Genomic DNA, 23,377 nt, shown 5'->3' on the forward strand with positions numbered 1-23,377 from the left:
AGGTTCAGAAATATAACACTTTAAAGGACTATTGGGTGTAAACACACAAGAGATATTCTACGGCACCGTTTTCCAAGATTTTACTTAGAATATTAACATAAGACATAGAAAGAAATTTAGTCCTTTTTAAAAGTATTCAGAATTAGAAATAAAAGGGAAAATATTATTGGCAAACACAGGAGTGCTTATATTCTGAAAGCCTAGCAAGGCATCTTTTAATTATATTTAACTACGAGGACCAAACATGACACGCTTAGGATTAATTTCGATAGGTAATTTTTAGCAAGCTGTGCCCCAACCCCCAGCTAAGTTCCCACAGCTGCTGCTCAAAATTTCACATTAAACTGAAGGCTGTTCAATAAAACAAATTTCTCCCATAGACTTATTTTTAATTCCTCCATGGGACGTGGGCATTGCTGGCAAGGCCAACATTTGTTGCCCATCCCTAAGCACTCTTAAACTGAGTAGCTTGCTAGGCCATTTCAGGGGACATTTAACAGTCAACCACATTGCTGTGGTTGCATGCAGGCCAGATCAGGTAAGGATGGCAGATTTCCTTCCCTAATTGATATTAGTGAACCAGATGGGCTTTTACAATACTCGATGATAGTTGTCATGGTCACCATTACTGAAACTAGCTTTATATTCCAGGTTTGTTAGTTATACATCTAATAAATTGTTTGTGAAGTTAAGGTATGGCAGGGCAGCCCTGCTGAATGGAATGCACATCCTGTGGTATGTAGGAAATCATGGACACACCATGTGCCTGGGAAGAACGCATCTGCAGGTAGATTGGGAAACTACATTAAAAGGTATGATGGTAGATAGGCAATGGCTACCATGTAAATAATTAATAATTACAACAAATATACATTCCTTTGAGACACAGAAATCCAACAGGAAAAGTGAATTGACTGTGGCTAACAAAAGAAGTTAAAGATTGTTAGATCAAAGGAAGTGGCTCATAAAGTTGCCAGAAAAAATAGTAAGCTCAAAGACTGGGAGCAATTTAGAAGCCAGCTAAGGAGGACCAATAAAGTGACAAAGAAAGAGAACATGAATACAAGCTGGTGAGAAAGAGGCAGACTGTAAAAGCTTCTTTAGCTATATGAAATGGAAAGAATTCGTAAGGACAAATGTGGATCCAATACAGACAGAGGAGAATTTATAATGGAGAATAGAGAAATGGCGGAGAAACTAAATAATTACTTTATCTACACGCAGGAAGATTCAGAAAATCTCCCAGAAATACTAGGGAACCAAAGCAATCATTTGTAAAAATGAGGAACCGAAAGAAATTAGTGTTACTACAGAGACAGTACTTGAAAAATTAATTGAATTGAAGGTTGATAAATCCCCTGGACATGATGAGCTACATCCCAGAGAGTGTTGAAGGAGATGGCTACAGAGATAGTGGATGCATTGGTGCTTAGCTTTTAAAATGCTATAGATTCTGGAAAGGTTCCTGCAGACTCGAAAGTAGCAAATGTAACCTGACTATTTAAGAAAGGAAGGAGAGAAGAAACAGAACAACAGACCTGTTAGTTTAACATCAGTAGAAGGGAAAATGTTAGAGGGCCGTAACTTCCATGGAGCAGCAATCACAGTTGGATTACCACTCCGCTACTAGTTACTTACCCTGAAATGGTAAGCCGCACCTTTCTCACCCGATCTTGTGACTCGGGTCGTATGAGAAAGGTGCAGTGGATTGCCAAGGCCTTGTCAAGCATGACTGAGTCAAAGGAAAGAAAGGCAGGCTTCCTTTTTTACAGTACTAGCTGCCAAAAAGCAGGTAGGTTTAAAGGTCCAGCACTTTGAGAAGCCAGGGAGTAGGCAAGCGTATAAGGTAAGTGGTTTAGGGATCTGGGGGCCGGAGGGGGGGGGGGCGTGCACGTGGTCAATGGGAGAGATCAGCCACTGTGTATGTGGGAGAGGGCTGATCAGCGGGGGTTGGGTGGTCAGTGGAGGGCAGCATGGATCAGTGCTGGGGCCACAGCTGTTCATGATCAATATAAATTATTTGGATGTGGGGACCAATTGTAATATTTCCAAAAGTGCTGATGACACAATTAGGTGGGAATCTAAGTTTTGCAGAGGATGCAAAGAGTCTTCAAGGGGGATTGAACAGGCTAAGTGAATCAAGGACATCACAGCAGATGAAATATAGTCATCCATTTTGGTAGAATAAAAACAGAAAGGCAAAGTATTTCTTAAATAATGAGAGGTTGGGAAGTGCGGGGGTCCAAAGAAACCTACCTAGGTGGTCCTTATACCTCAGTCACTAAAAGCTCGTATGTAGGTGCAGCAAGCATTAAGGAAAGCAAATGGTATGTTGGCCTTCATTGCAAGGGAATTAGAGTACAGGAGTAAAGATGTCTTGCTGCAATTATATAGAGCCTTGGTTAGACCGCACCTGGAATATAGTGTACAGTTTTGGTCTCCTTATCTAAGGAAGGATATACTTGCCATAGAGAGTGCAACAGAGGTTCAGCAGACTAATCCCTGGGATGGCGGGATTGCTTTATGAGGCAAGATCGAGGAAACTGGGCCAGTATTGTCTCGAGTTTCAAAGAATGAGAGGTGATCTTATTGGAACTTACTAAATTCTCACAGGGCATGACAGAGCAGATGTGGATTGGATGTTTTCCGTGGCTTGAGAGTCTAGAACCAGGGACAGAGTCTCAGAATAAGGGGCAGGCCATTTAAGACTGAGATGAGGAAGAATTTCTGCATCCAGAGGGAGGTGAATCTTTGGACTCATTGAGCATGCTCAAGGCAGAAATCAATAGATTTCTGGATACTAATGACATCAAGGGATATGGGGAAAGTGGTGTTGAGATAGATGATCAGCCATGATCTAAAAGAACGCAGAGCAGGCTCGATGGGCCAAATGGCCTACGTCTGCTCCTATGTTCCTAATTGAATTCAAAATCCGCCAGCTGGGATTTGAACCCATGTACCCAGAGCATTAGCCTGAGCCTCTAGATTAGTAGCTGTGACATTACCACTAAGCCACCATCTCCCCCGATGTCATAAAATCCATTCTACAAATCAGGGAAGGAATAGTTTGTATCAAATTCAGAGCACATTTCTTTAAATATAAGCCCTTTACTGATTACTCAACAGTTCTTAAACCAACGCATACTACTCCCAAAGGAGCCTCAAGTTAAAATGCTGTGTTCTATCACTATCATCAGTGCCTGTCATACCTCGATTCTGTATAGTATAAATAACATTCTTCTTTTTTCACCACCTCCCATTTTACTTGGGGTCACCACAATGCTGGTTGATCACCCTTTTCCATTTCCTTCTGTCACTCATCCATTTCTTTTCCAATCCCAATGTGCTGAAGTCCGTCACCACTGCACCTTTCCATCTGATCTTCAGTCTTCCTCTTCTTCTCTTTCTTCCTGGCAGTCCCACCGCCATCTCTCCCCTCAACATATTTCCTTGCGCTCTCCTCAATAGATAACCATACCATTTCAATCTCTCCTCAGCCTCTTCCTTCAATGTTCCCACAATCATCATTGACCCCCCTGACGTACTGGTAACTGATTTTCTTTCTCATTACTCAACACCCATCTCAGCATCCGCATCTCATTAGTATCCAGTCGTTGTTCCTCTCTCCCTGATATTGCCCAAGTTTCTGTACTATATAACAAGGCCAATCTCTCAATGTTTTGTAGGTTCTTCCTTTCAGTTTCAGTGATACTTTTCTATCACATAACACTCCATTGCACTTCTTCCAATTACTCCAAGCAGAGTTAATCCATTGCTTAATTTCCATTTCTATACTTCCATCTTCTTCCATACTTCCACTGACCCCAAGGTCTTGAAATGACTCACTTTCTCCAAGTCTTTATCCATAATCTTTACACATTTACTCTGATGCTCTTCCTTAGGCTTAAACCGTCAGTTCATAAATTGGGTCTTTGGTCTACTGATCGTCATATCTGTCTTTCAGTGCTTTTCTCCAATTCTCAGATATTCTGTCGTTTTCTCATCATCCCCACCTAATAGCTAACGCCATCTGCAAACATCATTGGCCATAACACTTTTCGTCTCACTTAGTTAGAACATCCATGACTATCAGGAAGAGGAAGGGGCTCAGTGCTGGTGCAATCCAACTTTGGCTACAAAGCTCTCATTCTTCCCCCACACTGCAGCTTTCTCTTGTCTGGCACTCCTTGTACATGTCCTGTAATAGTTGTGTACATTTCTTGGGGTCTCCACAAATTCTAACACATCTCCAGACTTCCTCCTTGGGCATCCGGTCATAAGCGTTCTCTAGATTGATGAATACAATCTTCATGTTGCATTGGCCTGCCCAATATTTCTCCATCAATTGTCTCAAAATAAGAATGGCTTTGGTGATGCTTCTTTTGGGCATAAATCCAAACTGACCTTCATGGATTTCCACTATTTTTCTCAAATTCTGGTCCATCACTCTCTGCCATATCTTGAAGGTATATGATGGGAGTTTAATTCCTCAGTAGTTTTTGTAATCTTGAAAGTCTCTCTTTCCTTTGAATATTGGCACCAAAATGCTTTGCCTCCATTCCCATGGAATTTTCTCTCTTATAATAACACAACTGAGTAGTTTGTTGACCTGGACCCCATCTTCATCTTGGCTGGTCCATACTTCTGCTGGTATCTCATCTGGTCCTACAGCTTTGCTGCTTCTCACTCCTTTCAGTGAAGTTCTGATTTCTTCTAGATTGATGCTAGTTATTATTCCTTGATTTGCAGCTACTCCAACACCATTTCTTCTCCCATCCTGTCCATGGTAGTAAAATTTATATCCAATGCCAATTTGTCTTACTTTTCTGCTCTTCCACTTTGTTTCCTGGAGACCCACGATATGTATTTGTTTTCTCACCATCAGGTCAGTTTTTTCACTGCTTCCCACATCAGGCTACCAATAACAGTCTAGCTATTTTGAGTTTAAGTCATCTTTTCCTCTCTCCTTCGACCTTTCTTCTTTAGCCAATCCTGTCCACTAGATGGTAACCCTTGACCATTCCTCATAGGTTCGGGCAGGGACCCTGTGTGTTGCTTACAGGGTAGGCCCTAACTTGGGTGGCATTTCCATTCATATCAACCATCATTTGAATCTGGAGGGTGATTTTAAACAAAATGCCATTGAACTACATGTTATTATATTTAGTTTGTGTACCGATGGATGTGCTCCCTAATGGCTCAGATGGGAAATGCACAGTGACTTTATTGACTGAGAAAAGTCTCAAATTAGGCCCCTAATTTGTGTTCAGTCAGGGTGGTGACAGGAACTACAGCTGGTTCCGACGTTTAATTGCTATTCTGTGACCCACCCCTTTCCAGAAAGTGCACGCATGAGCAGCAGGTGAAGGATGCTTGGAAAAAGCACTGACAAGCCTTTTGGTGCTGTGGAATTGCATTCTGGCACAAATCATTGTTTTTAAGAGAGAACCATCAAAAGCGATTTTTAAAAAAAATGTATGCAGTAATCCTCAGTCTAGCAGAAAGCAGTCACTGTCAAACTTTCATCAGCATTAAAAATATGTTTTGAAAAGAATGAAAAGTAGAAGAAGCGTAGCTGAATTTTGTCACTCAGACATAAAGCGAGAGATTCCAAGCGCTTCATGTGCTTTTATAGTTGTGGTGGTAAAGTATTGGAATTCACCTTTAAAACTAATGAGGATACCTCCTCTCTGACAGATGTGTCAATCAAAATGAAAGGATTTCGAGACAGTCTCTATCCAAAGCAGAATCCATAGCACAATATTGCTCACAATAAATGATCGCTAACTGAAAATCTCACTCAAGGGGATCTGAAATTTAAAAAACAGTTACCATGGTGTACTGCAATACTCTTTAATAAATTATGATAGAGGCCAAATTGAAGAAACACCACCCTGCACTCAACTTGAGCCACACCCAGCATGGAAATGCAAATTGCAGAAAAAATGTTCTTTCCCCAAGGACTAAAATCCCCAATATCCCAGGAGCAGAAAATTAGTTTTAAATCTGCCTTAAATGTGAGATTTGGAATACAATGTTGAAACTAATCGTATGTAATCTATTGCATTTCATTACATCAATCTCTACTGCACTCTGTTCTCTGCAGCAGCAACCATAGACCACAATGTTGTTAGCCAGTTATGACAAAACAACAGGAAATTTAAACAAATCCCAAAGGCTTAGTTGACTTAAGTAGCGAGTGGGCGAATCTCACAGACCACAAGATTTTCCATATTCAGTTTTGAGTTATCTTATTTCAGGAGTATGGGTGGTATAATTCCCTGGATTAGCAGGGGAAAAGTTGGTTAAGGATCCCAGATCAGGCCACTGGCAAACTGTGTTGCAAAAGCAATAAATGGAGAGAAAAATAGGTTCAGATAGCATCTTTTTTTTCCTTCTTTCTCTCCCTTCCCTTGCTGGAAAGTACATTGGGATGTTTTCTACTTTAAAGGCACAGTATAAATGTTCTTCTTGTTTTCATGGACCAGCACCTATGGAACCCGGCAGGAAATAATGTCTTCATAGAGGGACAAGTTGTCAGAAAAAGAGGTGAATTAAATGCACCTTTCAACAACATATCAACTTTAACAATTCACAACACCTTTAAATGGTAACTGTATCATAGCACTCCCGTAAATACGAATCAGATTTAGTTTGAACACAGAAACAAACTGACTTAATGGTTAACAGTAAAATAGATAACGTTTCATTAAAAGAAAGCTTTGATTTGAGAAACTAATGAAATTTCACTTTAATCTGTGCATACCTGACTCTTCAAGGTTTGGTAGGGTAGGTATCCCTGGGTCAAGACTTCACTCTGAGGGAGAAACAACAATCTTGTAAGAACACATATGCCTCTATTGTCACTTATTTAGATCAGTGAAATATTTAAAACAAACAAAACAAACCTGCTTCAGTGTTTATAAATCAGAGAATCTCTAGCTATAGAAATTACATTATCAAAAGTCTACCAACATGCATTATGCACACAATCATACATTACACTGTAATTGTGCAGCAACTGAACAAGAATCGAGTGTACACTCTCCATCTGTCCCACTTCACAAGATTTGTCACTAATTCGTGTTCTAAAAAAGCTATTTGCAAATGACAGACATCTGAAACTGAACAACAAATGCAATCCACTACTATCGTTCATTATTAATCCATTAGACTGCTAATGTATTACTCAAATGTGGAGGGTGGAAAAGCAAGCATATTCGCAATTATGAAGCATTGACTATGTTAAACATGTTGCACATCATTGCACACGGCACCCAGACTATCAGCACGGTATGCTCCAGCAAAAAGGAATGAAATCAACACCAACAAGCCTCCAAATAAGTCTGACAAATGCATCTCTCACCTTTGGACAGGCCTCTTTATGTTAGGCCATTGATCAGTAGAAAATGTAAGGTTTAACTCATGTGTTATATGAGGTTATAGAGGTTCCCTCCCCACCACCCCTTTCAAGAAAGAAGCGAAATGAACTATGTTCAGGAAGGAGTGATAAGGGGGGGAACAAACAAGGGAAGAGGATTGAACAGCACCAATTAAAATGACATGTATCCTGTTGGATTCCAATCAGAGTACAGGATTCAGATATTTGTAGATAAAAACAAAAAACTGCGGATGCTGGAAATCCAAAACAAAAACAGAAATACCTGGAAAAACTCAGCAGGTCTGGCAGCATCGGTGGAGAAGAGCAAAGTTGACGTTTCGAGTCCTCATGACCCTTCAACAGAACTAAGTAGAAATAGGAAAGGGGTGAAATATAAGCTGGTTTAAAGGTTGGGGGGGTGGGGTTGTTGGGACAAGCAAGCAGTGATAGGAGGAGATAACCAAAAGATGTCACAGACAAAAGAACAAAGAGGTGTTGAAGGTGGTGATATTATCTAAAAGAATGTGCTAATTAAGAGTGGAGAGCAGGTCAAGCAAGGTAGCTCTAGTGGGGGTGGGGAACAGCACCTCATCTTCCGACTAGGCACTTTACAGCCTTCCAGACTGAATATTGAGTTCAGCAATTTTAGATCCTGAACTCCCTCCTCCATCCCCAGCCCCTTTCCGTTTCTTCCCCCTTCCTTTTGTTTTTTCCAATAATTTATATAGATTTTTCTTTTCCCACCTATTTCCATTATTTTTAAATGTATTCCACCCATCGTTTATTTCACCCCACCCCCACTAGAGCTACCTTGCTTGTCCTGCTCTCCACTCTTAATTAGCACATTCTTTTAGATAATATCACCACCTTCAACACCTCTTTGTTCTTTTGTCTGTGACAGCTTTTGGTTATCTCATCCTTTCACTGCTTGCTTGTCCCAACACCCCCCTCATTCTCACCCCCACCCCCCTTAAACCAGCTTATATTTCACCCCTTTCCTATTTCTACCTAGTTCTGTTGAAGGGTCATGAGGACTCAAAACGTCAACTTTGCTCTTCTCCACTGATGCTGCCAGACCTGCTGAGTTTTTTCAGGTATTTCTGTTTTTGTTTCAGATATTTGTACTCGAGTCATTACTGAGCATTTAAGAGCACTATTCTGCCACGACTGCAATTTTAAAGCTAGTTGGTAATTGGTTACACCTTTAAAAACAATTGACTATATATCACTATGTAGTAAAATGGCGCAAGACAACTTCATAGCACAACAATCCAAAACCTAACTACCAAAAATACTGTCACAAGTACCAGTCTCTGGATTGCTTCTCATCCATTCAGAACTTAGCTGTTCAAAAAAGCACTGCGCAAAAGCAGGGTATTAAATTGCAGGGAACTTCTCCTCTTCCCAAAAGCAGAATCCGATTATCCTATTAACTGAACAACGAATGTGACCACAGGCAACAGCATCTTTTACATTTAACAAAAGATGGATCGCAGTATCAGCAAGCAGCACACGTAGGCGTAACCTTGGTTACCAATAGGACTCAATATTTTTAACGAAATGCTTGTGACATCAATTGCTATGACAAATTGTTGCAACTCCACCACTGTCACATGTTCATTAAAGAGTCAGGTTTTAAACTGTCTTCTCATATGGTAGACATGTCAATTCTCACATTTTCTGCAATCTCAGATTTGACGCCCATCTAATCCTCACTGTATCTACCCTGAGTAAGTAAAGGGAGCTTTACATTGATTCTAACCTGCACTGAGCATACTCTAGGAGTGCTTGATGGGACAGTTTAGATGGAACTTTACTCCATCTAACCTGTGCTGTGCCTGCCTAGGAGTGTTTGGTGGGACAGTGTAAGCCAGATGTTCTCAAACTTCTTCATCCACTGGCTACTTAGGTGGGGCAAAAGATCCCATGGACTACCAACAGGAAAGCCAAGTTTTTACTTGCTACCACAAAAAAAACTAGTCAGAATTTATGGGAACTTCTGGAAGCTGTAAATATTTTGCTGTTTATTCACTAAATACACTAATACATTTATGTGCATTAACTTTATAAAATATAAGTAAATTAATTCATACCAGAAAAAAAGTATACACATTTTCATATTATAAACATTAATACTAGAATAGAACATGCTCGAATGTTTCAAATAAACATTATAAAATCATCACAATCATCATCTTCTAAGAAACGAATCCTCATCTTACATCTATGTTAATCAAACAAAATCAACAATGTCGTGAAGATATTGATGTATATAATGTTATTGGAAATTATTTTAAGTTTGAATTGTAGTAGGGTCTGTATCTGTGAGTGTGTGTCTTAATTGGATTAAAGCCAGCTAGTCTGGGTGCTTTGATGTATAGTAGTTTTGAGATGTTAAACAGTAAATGTAGAGGGTACATTTACATTTTGTTGAATAAACCATTCAAAGATTGGAGGTGAAATCTTGCACCTAGCTAGGAGACACCAAGCAATATATTTACATTACTAATAAAATTGGTACTATGAAATGAGTTTTATTGTTAGAAGAGGTGGAGTTCAAAGGGCTTGTGATACAATGAGAATTTGCATTCAAAGGGAAGGCTAGGTATATACAGAAATGAGTTTTTTGTGTGTGTAAGTCAGAGACATGCCACCTGTAAGCCTACAACTATGCGAAGGAACCAAATTGAAAGGAACCTCATTTTGAATTCATAAGATAAAATGTGCTTTGCCTGATGTCTGTTTAAAGTGTTGTTGCCTTGGTGAAGATATTTACCTGGGAGTGATTAATTTGGGGACTTGTTTAAAAGTTATTATGGTAGTAATTTGTAGGCATGTGTATGTGTTTAATTTGTTGTTAAATTAATAAATGCTTAATTTAATTTATATATAAACCTCTGGAGGCTTAGCGGTTTTTATTCCTGAATTCAGAGTTGCATCTCAAACATACCAATTGAAATTATAGGTTATGATAGTTGTTTAAAGTTTCCCTCTGGGATTTTAAATAACTCAGCCTTTACCAACTGCTGTGTCATAAACAACAGTGACATCAGTCTTACTTATAAAACTACATTGTTGTTGCTCACACTTATGATGACTTGTGCTCTGCATGTGGGAGCCAGTCTGGTTGTGGCAGGGATGAGAGTTCTGGCCTGTTCCCTCACATGACCTCAGCTGCGGTGTTTCACATCACAGGCTTGCATTTTGGAGTAGTCTGCAGAGCTCCTGGAGGACCAAATTCAAAAGGAGCCAGGGGTTTCACCCACTCAAATTTCAATCAATCAGACTCCACCATTGCACACTGCTGGGGCTTGCAGGGCCACAGACCCCGACAGTTGTTGGAGAAGTTCTCTCAGCAATTTCAGTACTAAAGAGGTTGACAGGTCTACTACTGTACTGTCATAATGAATGGCTGAGACTAACTGGAATTGAAAACAGGAGTGCCAACAGTGAGTTGGTTGCTTTCTGAACTAGAACAATCTGAAAGGATCTAAGGCACGTGACTGTGACTGACATCACACTCCAAGTACAGATCACATTCCAACTCTAAACAGAGGGAACAGAAACTGAAATCCATTTGTATTTTCAGGTATTTCCATTTTAATGTACACATGGGTATTCAGGTGGGGGAAACAAGCAGTGACAGGGCAGAAAAACAGCCAAATTCAGCGAATGTGCTCATAAGCACATCATTGTGAAGTATCTAATAACAGATAATTAACGTTCTGCCAACAAGCATCAACCCAAATCAAGTCTCAGACATAAATCTAAATTGTAACAATTTGAACCAACCCAAATACACTGCAAAATCCAGGTGACTCTGGAACTCCCATTTTGGCAAAAGTTATGGATCTGTCAGCAGGAAAGAACTCCCAAAGTTACACAGAGCAACAAGGGACTCATTCACATCTCCATGATGAAAATATGGGAAGGACATGCTTCAATATAAGTTTATTGGAAAATCTGAAATAATTACAACACAAGTTTTGCTTTGGCAGATCCAACAACGACTTGAATTTATATAGCACCTTTAACATAATAAAACTTCCCAAGGCACTTCACAGAGACATTATCAAGCAAGAAAATCAAGTTTATGGAGGGTGGAATGTGGCAGTTCAGCAAGGAGTGCACTGGAATAGTCGAATTTGAAGCTAACAAATGTTCCAGCAGCAGAAGAGCCGAGGCGGGACACAGATGGGTAATGTTCCAGAGGTGAAAATAGGAGGTTTTAGTGATGGCGTGGATGGGTTGGCAGCTCAAGGTCAAACATAGCACCAAGATTGCAAAGAGTCTGGTTCAGCCTCAGACAGTTGCCAGCGAAAGGGATGGAATTGGTGGCAAGGGAGCAGAGTTTGTGGGAGGGGCCAAAGATAATGGCTTCAGTCTTCCCGATATTTAATATGAGAACATTTCTGTTCACCCAGTAAATGGGCATTTAATAAGTCTGGCAATTTAGTGACAGTGAAGGTTCAAGAGAGGTGGTGTTGAGTTTGAGGTGGTGCTGTGGTAAAGCTTAGTGTCATCAGCATACATGTGGAAACTCAGGGACCAGTTAGCTCAGTTGGCCAAGAGTGCAGTGCAGAATAACACCAACAGCAGTGGTTCAATCCCGTACAGGCTGAGGTAGATTTTGGGGCCTACTTCCTTGCCTTGTCCCATAGTGATATCCTCAGTGGGCTACAGTTAAGGGTGAAAGCTTGGAAATACCTCGTACCAGTCATCCATTGCAGCTGCCAAGCTACCCAGATGTTTTGGATCCTCCTTGCCTCTGGGATCACACAAAGGAAGCTGAAAGAGTGGTGCAGCAACAAACACCCTTCCTCCAATATAATCAAATTCCTTAGCATCGGTTTAGCTGTAAAAAGTGTGACCTTTGAAATCACTCACAGCTTGGGCATACTCAAAAGAGGAGTCGACCACCACTACATGTGGAAAGTGACGTATTTTTGGATGAGGTTGCCGAGGATTTTGCACGTAGACGGGAAATTGGAGGGCTCAAAGGATAGATCCTTGGGGATACCAGAGATAACTGTGCAGGAATGGGAAGAAAAACCATTGATGGCGATTTTCTGGCTATGATTAGATTGATAAGAATTGAACCAAATGAGAGCAGTCTCACCCAGCTGGATGACAGTGGAAAAGCACTGGAGGAGGATGGTACGGTCAACTTCATCAAATGTTGCAGACAGGCTGAGAGGATGAGGAGGGCTAGTTTACCTTTGTAGCAATCATACAGGATGTCATTTGAGACATTGATAAGAGCTGTTTTAGCATTGGGTAAGGGGAGAAACCCCTTTGGAGGGATTCAAACATGGAGTCTAGGAAAGATGGGCACAAATTTGGGGGGCAACAAGACATTCAAGGACTGCTACAAACTGTTCAACGTTTCTGGCCAGTGATTGTGGAGATTGGAGCATTTTAGACATAGCTTCTTTCAAAAATTCTGATCAGCCACCAAAACCATAAGTCTGACCAGCTCTGTACAAACTACAAATCTGGATATTTGGATTATTGGGTGAAGAAGTCAATAGAGAAAAAAGCTGCAAAGTAATCCAATTAAAATAAAAGTTAAATATAATTCGTGCCTACTCGGCTCAGATCATGTCATCAAAGGCCAAAAAACAAAGAGAGAATTGGATGAAACAGGATTTAATAACAGTCTAATACACTCAAACACCTCCGCTAGAATATAAACAAAAGGCCTGACCAAAAAAGCAATCTACTCCTTCACAAAAGGCCAAACACCAACGATTCCAATCAGACCAATAACAACACTTTATTACAAAAGGGCAATAGCCACACTCAAGTTCAAACAGCAGTTGAGGCATGGTGACCCTAGCAAATTATATTTCTATTGCTATTACTTGGACATACTGTGCAATGACCAAACAAATCTTACTACACTGTACACGGGAGTAAAATGAAACACTTCTGCACACTCTCCTCCACCAGCACCCCTTTGCCTTGAAAATCAGTCAGGAAACACACATCAGGAGAGATCTCTTGAACAGGCGCACTTATCAGTGCCAAATTTTAAAAAGCAATCAAATAAAGTGATTAACATTCTGAATTTTCTCTTTGTTCTTCAAATAAACAGAGTTAACATCAGCAAAACAAGATAGGATGAGTTACATTGCATGAATCAGTTTAATTAATCCAACATCTTACAGTTTTTTTAAAAAAAACTCTCCTCTTCCTCCCAATTTTCCCCTTTTCTTCTGAAGCTATCAAAACTTGCTGGTGTAAAATTCCAACAGTACTAAGTACCTCCAATATCTTGCTCAAATGGCCATTCATGAGTGACCTCATACTAAATGTTGGAAAGCTACTGGGCTAAGATGGGCATTATATTGAATCCCAGTCCTCAACCACATATTTCAGGTCACTGGATAGTGATCATGAGCAGGATTGCATTTTTACCTCTAACTGGCCCAGGATGCTGGGGCAATTGGAAGATTGTTTAACTTTAATGATATAATGTACATACAGGAATCACAAAAAGTTAGCATGCAGGTACAGCAAGTGATTAGGGAGGCAAATGGAATATTGTCATTTATTGCAAGAGGAATCGATTATAAAAATAGAGAAGTTTTGCTACAGTTGTACAGGGTTAGAGTACTGGAGTACTGAGTACCATTTTGGTCTCCTTGCTTGAGGAAGGTTATAACTGAATTTCAAGAAGTTCAGAGAAGGTTCACTAGAATTATTCCTGGGATGAAGGAGTTTTCTTGAGGAAAGATTGGACAGGTTGGGCCTGTATACATTAGATTTTAGGAGAATTATCTTATTGAAACATATAAGACCCTGAGGAGGCTTGACAGGATGAATGCTAAGAGGATGTTTCCCCTTATGGGAGAGACTAGAACTAGGGAACACAGTATAAAAATATGGGGTCTCCCATTTAAGGCAGAGATGAGGAATGTTTGCTCTGAGGATCGCAAGTCTGTGGAATTCTCTTCCTCAGAGCAATGGAGGCAGGGTCATTGAATATTTTTAAGGCTGAGTTAGACTGACTTCCTTGTTAATCAAAAATCTAAGTGTATGGGGGGTAGACAGAAAAGTAGAATTGAGGCCACAAACTGATCAGCCATGATCTTATCAAATGGCGGAGCAGGCTCAAGGGGCTGAATAGCCTACTTCTCCACCCAATTCATACGTTTGTATGTATGCTCGTATATGTCGATCATGTTCCTTGATGCCTCAGTAACTGTTTCCTGCTAAGCCTTCTGAAATTTCATCAAAACATGTTTTCAGTGATGCAAATGAGAAATGTACCAGAATATTAACTTTCCAAGTACCACAGGCAAGTTCACTCATCAAGGATCGCTGACATATAAATAAGTTTTCTGGTTCTGTGAGTTCAAGACAGTTGCACCTTATATTTTGTTTATTGGTGAACAAGACTGAGTGTTTTATAAATTTGCATTAGCTGTTGTAGGATGCATCTAAAGTAGGATACATCTAAGGTACACACAGATAAGGCTGCAATGCCTGTGAACCAGCAGTATAAACAGGGCAGTTCCACTTCATACCTATAATTCATACCTAGGGCCTAGATTCATAACAGTTTACCACTCTATTCTCTGCTGGACCACAGTATTTCACTATAATATAAATCTGATTGAAAATGCAAATTGCTTCATTCCTGAGAGGCAGGTTTCATTAAGAGTGGCCTGCAGTGGGTATAAAATGGCTGCCTTAGCAAGAATTTAGTTTCCATATTGCCCTGAAGTTAAAAACTACTTTTGAGAGAGGGATGTGTTTGATAAAAATAAGAGCTAGTGGCCAATTAGGTTTGGAAGTATTTTAAAACAACAGATACAATTCTGAATTAATGAACAATGCTTCTAAACTAAAGCTTCATCATTTTAATAACTCACCATTTTGCCTACAAACACAAAGTGCATCATTCACTTATTGATTTATTCACAGAAGCTTCACTGTCAGCAGCTCAGTTTAAAGTCTCCCTTAACAAAACAAGCTAGAATAAATGCATCCAGATGCATACATTGCTTAAGAAATGCATCTGGTTGTTGTGTCAAAGAACTATTTCTCCCTAATTGGAGCTAATAGGTTCAAGATGTGAAGAGACTAACAGCACCCAAATTGCATTTGCAGCTTGAAATATTAGAGGAAAACATAAAAGTGACAGGACACTGGCCTGAAGCAACAAACACCAAAACCTGCACATAGCCAACTCAGGAGGAGCAGGGAACAGCTCGAGGGTTAACCATTTAGCTCCATTTCTACTTTCACATTACTAATTGCACCTATTCACTGAGCAAGTTCATCACCATTCAGCAGGAATAAAGTGCTTTAAGTTTTAGGCATGACCCAGTACATCTGGTTGGTGACTTCCCCTTCTCTGTCACCAGGTATCCCACACCATTACATCAACACATTTGAAGCTGAACAAAAAAAGTCACACTTACACCAATGTAATTTAATATATGCAAATACACGAGTATATTCCTTTGCGAGAAATCCAACTGTCACCATGGTGCTATATAGCTCAAATGCTCCCTTCCAAAACAATCCAAGTTACAGACAAAACCAGAGATAAAAACAAAAAAATGCAGATACTGGAAATCCAAAACAAAAACAGAAACAGAAATACCTGGAAAAACTCAGCAGGTCTGGCAGCATCGGTGGAGAAGAGCACAGTGGACGTTGAGTCCTCATGACCCTTCAACAGAACAAAGTAAAAATAGGAAAGGGGTGAAATATAAGCTGGTTTAAAGGCGGGGGGGTGGTTTTGTTGGGACAAGCAGCCGGTGATAGGTGGAGATAACCAAAAGCTGTCACAGACAAAAGAACAAAGAAGTGTTGAAGGTGGTAATATTATCTAAAGGAATGTGCTAATTAAGAGTAGAAGACAGGACAGATAAGGTATATATAGCTCTAGTGGGGGTGGGGGAATACTGAAAGGTAGAAATAAACAATAAAAAATAACAATAAACAATAAACATTTAAAAATAATGGAAATAGGTGGGAAAAGAAAAATCTATATAAATTGGAAAAAACAAGGAGGAGGGGGAAGAAATGAGAAGGGGAAGTGAAAATTGCAGAACACCTTCGGTCTGTCCACAAGCATGACCCAGACCTCCCTGTCGCTTGCCATTTCAACACTCCACCCTGCTCTCATGCCCACATGTCCGTCCTTGGCCTGCTGCATTGTTCCAGTGAAGCTCAACGCAAACTGGAGGAACAGCACCTCATCTTCCGACTAGGTACTTTACAGCCTTCCCATCTGAATATTGAGTTCAACAATTTTAGATCTTGAACTCTCTCCTCCATCTCCACCCCCTTCCCATTTCTTCCCCCTCCTTTTTATTTTTTCCAATAATTTATATAGATTTTTCTTTTCCCACCTATTTCCATTATTTTTAAATGTATTTCCACCCATTGTTTATCTCTACCTTTCAGTATTCCCCCACCCCCACTAGGGCTATCTGTACCTTATCTGTCCTGTCTTCTACTCTTAATTAGCACATTCCTTTAGATAATATCACCACCTTCAACATCTCTTTGTTCTTTTGTCTGTGACAGCTTTTGGTTATGTCCACCTTTTACTGGCTGCTTGTCCCAACAAACCCCCCCTTAAACCAGCTTATATTTCACCCCTTTCCTATTTTTACTTAGTTCTGTTGAAGGGTCATGAGGACTCGAAACATCAACTGTGCTCTCCTCCGCCGATGCTGCCAGACCTGCTGAGTTTTTCCAGGTATTTCTGTTTGTTTTTGTTTCAGACCAAACTTTTTCTCTCCAAAGTCCTTGAACATGTTGCCACCTCCCCAAATCCATGCCCATCTTTCCAGAAATTCCACAGTTGAATCTCCAGTCTGGTTTCCGCCTCTGTCACAACACCGAAACAGCTCTTAGCAAGTCACAAATGACACCCTATGTGACCATGAAAAATGTAAACTTTTCCTCCTCATCCTGTCTGTAGCCTTTAACACAGCTGACCACATCAGCCTCCTCTAACTTTTTTTAAATTAATTCTTTGATGGGAGGTTGGCATCACTGGCAATGCCAGCATTTGTTGCCCATCCTTAATTGCCTTTGAACTGAGTGGCTTGTTTGACTATTGCATTCATATGTAAGCCAGACCAGGTAAGATGGCAGATTTTCTTCCCAAAAAGACATTAGTGACCCAGATAGATTTTTTACAACAATTGACGAGTTTCATGGTCACAATTACTGACGATAGCTTTCAACCCCAGATTATTTTTAAATTGAATTTAAATTCCACCAGCTGCCATGATGAGATTCGAACTCACACCCCCAGAGCATTAGCCTGGGCCTCTGGATTACTCTCTCCCCAATAGACCACGGTCATCTCCACACTGTCATCTAGTTGGGTGTAACAGCTCTAACCTAGTTCCATTCTTATCTATCTTATCATAATGTCCCAGATTGAGCAGCTTTCCATCTATGGGATATGTGATTTCGATGCCAGGATCATCATCATGGAAAAAAATCAGAAAGCATGGTAGAGAAAAACAGGTTGGTGCTAGACACAGCCCTGCTTAACTCCATTTAAGACTGGGAATAGGTCAGAAGATTCACCATCATCCAGGACATGCTTGAGCAAGCTGCCATGGAACTGTCAAATCATTGTGAGGAATTTCTCAGGGCAGCTGAATTTCTTCATTGCCTTCCAATGGATGACTCCAGGCAAAGACCAAGGTCTCCAAGGTCATACTTTGCAATTTCCTGTTTGCCAATAACTATGCACTAGCTGCCGGTTGAGAGCTGAACATGCATTGTAGCATGGACTGTTCTCCAATGTATGTGACAACTTCGGCCTCATGACCAGCATGAAGAAAACTGAAGTAACATACCAGCCTGCTCCAGACAAGCTCTCTTGAGCGCAAAGTTTCAGCCCATACCCTGATCGTGTCAGCAATGGAAAAGTTCACTTATCTCAGCAGCACACCTCTCCAGCTGTCCATATTGGTGACAAGTTACATGCAAGAATTGCTAAAGCAAGCATAGCCTTCAGCAGAATTCAAACATCAGTTTGGGAATGAAGAGTGAGTCTGCCTACCAAACTGAAAGTCTGCAGAGCAATAGTCCTGCCCACTCCATCTACAGATGCGAGACTTGGACTGTGTAGCAGTGTCATGTCAAGAAGCTCACTACTTTCACTTGAGCAGCCTTCAGAAGCTTCTGAAGATCAAGTGGCTGGACAAAATACCAGGCTGAGGTGTTCACCCAAGTTGGCACGCCAAGCATCCAAACCATGTTGAGGCAGCCACAACTGAATTGGGCTGGCTATTTAGCCAGAATGCCCAACACTCACTTATCAAAGAGAACCTTCTATGGAGAGTGAGTCTAGGGTGCATTCTCATGGTGGTCCAAGAAAGCGCTACAAAGACATTCTGAAGGTTTCACTTAGGAGTTCTGATATCGACTGAGTGTCTTGGGAGAAGCTCACCCAGGATCATCGCACCTGGCAAAACCAAATAAAAAACAATGCGGTTTCCTTCAAAAGCAAGCACGTATCAGGGACAGAGAGAAAATGCAAGTACAGAAAATCCCAAGCCAGCAATTTGTCCAAAACTCAATTGTCTGCAGTATCCTGTCCCATCTGCAGCAGAGCCTTCCGGGTGCAGATCGGTTTTAGCAGTCACCTACATACCCATTAGAACTCTACCAAACACCCCAGATGATGAATATGGTCATCTTCGTCTCAAGGGGCAAATAAGATTTTTATCATATCCAGAGTATCACTTCCAATGGCTTCACTTCCTGCTCCCACACCATTACCTCTGGTATCCCCCAAGGTCTATCCTTGACCCCCTTCCATTTCTCATCCACATGCTGTCCCTCAGCCTCATCATCCAAAAGTACAGCATTAGCTTTCACATACACTGATAACAGCCAGCTGTACCTCACCATTTCTCTCAACTTCTCCACTGTTGCTAAATTATCAGGCTCTTTACCCCACATGAGTAACAGTTGAGCAGAAATTTCCTTCCTTTAAATATTGGGGCTACTGAAGCCATCGTTATTGGTCCGTGCTCCAAACTCCTTTCCCAAGCTACCGACTCCATTCTTTTCTCGGGCAACAGTCTGAGACTAAACCAGACTGTTTGCAACCTTGGGGTCATAACTGACCCCAAGATGAGCTTCCGACCACATATTCATGCAATCACTATAACCACCTATTTCCACCTCTGAAACATCACCCAACTTTGCCTCTGTCTCAGCTCATCTGCTGCTGAAATCTTCATTCATGTCTTTGTTACCTCTCAACTGGACTATTCCAACCCACTCCTGGCTGGTCTCCCACATTCCGCCTTCCGTAATCTCCTCCTTTTCTTCCTCATCTAACTATCAGCATCAGCCTTCATTCCCTTCTCCCTCATATGCTTACCTAGTTTCCCTTTTAGCATCTATACTTTTCAACTCAACTACTCCTTGTGGTAGCAAGTTCCACATTCTGACCTCCCTCTGGGTAAAGAATTTATTTAGAACTATTTAAATTCTTGGTGACCATCTTTTTTGATGGCTTCTAGTTCTTATTCTCTGCTCAATCGTCAAGCCATACCTCTTTTCCTTACATCCTAAACCCATTCCCTGTCTTCCCATCCCTTCCCCAATCGCCACATCCTTTCTCTCATTCCCATCTGCTTCACCTACCTTCCGTTGTGCTGCAGCTGCCTGGCCTTTCCTCTTATGGAAGGCTTTGCACAGAAAATGACAAAAAGAATAAAAGAAAATGTCCACTTGGTTTTTCTTAATGATTAAATAGAAAAACAATTAGTTTATGGAAAAATTGCAGCAATGCACAAAGTTTTTCTTCCTTTCAGGAAGGAGTGACAATAAAACCACACAAAGTCTAAACAGATTCCCTTCTAATTGTTAATATTTATCCTTTATCTGCAAAAATTGTTAATATCTATTCTTTATCTACAACAAAACATAAACTGATGCTAATTTCAGACTCAAAAGTTGGAGATCAATTAAAACTAGGCCGTTCTAGGCTCATTTGATCACTCCAAGTTATTCAAGTGCTAAAGCCATATAAATGAAAACGCTTGGGTTGATCCTGGTCTACATCTCAGCTTGGACAAGGAAGCAATTATGCAATGGTTTCATTTTCTGGGGTTAGGGAAATAAAATAGGTCACAATTCCATTCCTGATCGCTATTGAGCAAATGTGTAGGCTCCCATTCGTATTTCAGTGAACTCCCCTGGAAAGTACACAGATGGGAATGTCAGGTGAAAGAAGATTTGCCTCAAGCTCTAAGGCCGTGTATGATTGCTAGCCTATCAATACACAATTGTCCATGCCCAAGCATGAAAACTGACTATTTCTACAAGCCTGTGAACTGCAACACAGAGAGAGGAAGAGCAGGAAGTAGAGGTGAAAAGATTACATCTCTAATAGGGTTTTTTTACAATTCTGTCCAGTTTCATAAATGTATGTGATTCATAAAAACTTACTTGGTGCCTTGCAAAGTTGCACATAAAATAGTGAGAACTAACTGGAAAATCGAAAATTCAAGAATTCAATGACAAAGATGGATTGAGAGAGTCTTTGAAGAAAGCATAAAGACTTACAGGCGGTGTTTAATAAAATATGGTCAACTGTCCATTTTTTGCAAAAGACTACCACTTTGGCTCATCCATCTAATGCATTTCCCCTACATGGAATATGCTACCCAATAATAAGCTGCCATAAAAGGTAGACATTTGCAAATTTCTTCTCATTAGCTCAGGTCAATGCTGAATCAGTCATCAAAAAAGCCCAAGAATCTACACCTAGTTACTTGACAGAAACACAAGGAAAACATTCTTCCTAGAGTAACTTCAAATCAGACTATTCCAATTAAAATGTTTTTCTCTGGTTCGGCTTTCTGTATCAAAACCTCCACTAAAAGTCAAGCCTATGCTCACACAAGACAATTTTTAAACAAAAAAAAAATGCTGAAAATCTACAAGAACTTAATGACCATCTGCAAACAAAAGGCTAGATTAATATTTTGCCCAAAGATCCTTCATCAAATGTCCAGCTGAGGCTCAATGGATCTAAACTTAATGCATGTTGCTTTGTGGACAGAAATCATTTGAGTGTTTATCATTTATTCTAGGCAAGATACTCTAAAGCAAGTAAATAGCCTCAATTGACTAAATTACCAGGCAATGACCAAGAACAGGTTACAATGATATCTGAAGATGAGAATCCAAACAATGCTCTTGATAGAGAAAATTCACATTGCAGGTACTTCCCTTTTTTGTCAATAACACCAACTAAAGATCCTGTAAACAGCCCAAAAGGTTACAAACAAATAATTATAAGTCTTGTTTTGTACTAAAAATATTAGCCAATAATTTGAATGAAGTAATGCAAGTAAGATAGCAAAGCAGGAATTTAATGCTAAAATACTCAAATTATCGATTCTTCAAATTAAGTGACTGAATTGCATCAAGCATTAGTAGTAACAGCTGATTACAGGCAATTAATGACATATATGGTTGCAGTTCAAAAACAAGTATACAAAGAAATTTATTATGTACAACAGTTTCTTTATTCCAAATCAGTCACCAATTAAAGTCTCCAATTTAGCCCAGGATTTTGCTGTTCAGCATCTCCATCATTGCGGAGGTGTCAGCTGTGGCTCAGTTCATAGTACCCTCGCCTTTGAATCAGAGGGTTGTGGGTTCATGTCCCACTCCTGGAAACCAAGAACTGTGATTGTACTCAAAAGAGTTGCAATCTGTGACTGTTGATAACTCGAAAGAGTATCTCCATCATTGCGGAGGTGTCAGCTGTGGCTCAGTTCATAGTACCCTCGCCTTTGAATCAGAGGGTTGTGGGTTCATGTCCCACTCCTGGAAACCAAGAACTGTGATTGTACTCAAAAGAGTTGCAATCTGTGACTGTTGATAACTCGAAAGAGTATCTCCATCATTGCGGAGGTGTCAGCTGTGGCTCAGTTCATAGTACCCTCGCCTTTGAATCAGAGGGTTGTGGGTTCATGTCCCACTCCTGGAAACCAAGAACTGTGATTGTACTCAAAAGAGTTGCAATCTGTGACTGTTGATAACTCGAAAGAGTATCTCCATCATTGCGGAGGTGTCAGCTGTGGCTCAGTTCATAGCACCCTCGCCTTTGAATCAGAGGGTTGTGGGTTCATGTCCCACTCCCGGAAAACCAAGAACTGTGATTGTACTCAAAAGAGTTGCAATCTGTGACTGTTGATAACTCGAAAGAGTATCTCCATCATTGCCGCTTCGGCAGCACATATACTAAAATTGGAATGACACAGAGAAGATTAGCATGGCCCCTGCACAAGGATGACACGCAAATTCGTGAAGCGTTCCATATATTAGACTTTCAAAACATCTCCATCATTGCTCCTCTGAAACTGACTGCAACCTCTGGAGTCTGCAAATAGACAGTTAACACAGAAATACACATCATTGTCAGTGATTGTACCCTTCTCCAGAGGGTGCACTGTTGCAGTTTCCCTGACTGCAATCAATTTAGAAATCACTAAACTGGCAAAAACCTTTACTCTTATGCTCCTAGTCTCTCTGTAAAAATCCTTGAAAAAGTTGCACCTTGTTGAATGAGGGGGTAACTGGGTTTTTAATGGTGTACTAAGTTTGTAATGACCACTGGTCACTAGTCATAAAATCCGTCCCAAATCTTAGATGATAATGCTGTAGATTATTCACACTACTGTTTTAATTTGAGGCCAGTAATATTGTGCCCTCCTAATACTTGCTTGACTGCTTTTAGGGGGCATCAGAGAGAACCTAAATTGACAGCATTTTGTCCTATTTTGGGCTCTCTCAAAAAAATCGCATGACTTTGGGGGCGGGAAGCGTGATTGATGGTTTGTGGATGGTCAGGATGGGGGAGGTTTGATGAGCTGGTCTTTTTCCTGACCTTTTTTGTAATTTCATCATTTGTGACCAAGAAACAATAGTATTACAGTTACAGAAATGCTTTATTAATAATTAAGTCAAGAGCTACAA

The 23,377-nt window shown here is 40.4% G+C and overlaps 1 protein-coding gene and 1 non-coding gene across 8 annotated transcripts in view; one reads left to right on the forward strand and one right to left on the reverse strand.

The window, feature by feature from the left end:
• LOC144669472 (RNA binding protein fox-1 homolog 1-like) overlaps positions 1 to 23,377 on the reverse strand; it is a 304,542-nt gene that overhangs the window by 221,639 nt on the left and 59,526 nt on the right. For 5 of the 7 annotated variants that reach the window (XM_078531936.1, XM_078531937.1, XM_078531941.1 and 2 more), the window contains exons 1-2: positions 18,599 to 18,643; positions 6,767 to 6,817 (exon numbers count right to left, since the gene is read on the reverse strand). In XM_078531936.1, the coding sequence (XP_078388062.1) occupies positions 6,767 to 6,817; positions 18,599 to 18,628 (81 nt within the window). In that variant the 5' untranslated portion in view covers positions 18,629 to 18,643. Of the gene's footprint in view, positions 1 to 6,766; positions 6,818 to 18,598; positions 18,644 to 23,377 lie in introns of those variants that run through there. The other 2 variants (XM_078531942.1, XM_078531933.1) reach the window with 1 other exon arrangement.
• Positions 22,621 to 22,725, forward strand: LOC144669870 (U6 spliceosomal RNA). The gene has a single exon (XR_013573771.1). It is a non-coding gene; the product is annotated as a U6 spliceosomal RNA (small nuclear RNA).

This window comes from Cetorhinus maximus, chromosome 29 (assembly GCF_964194155.1).
Source record: "Cetorhinus maximus chromosome 29, sCetMax3.hap1.1, whole genome shotgun sequence".
Taxonomy (NCBI): domain Eukaryota; kingdom Metazoa; phylum Chordata; class Chondrichthyes; order Lamniformes; family Cetorhinidae; genus Cetorhinus; species Cetorhinus maximus.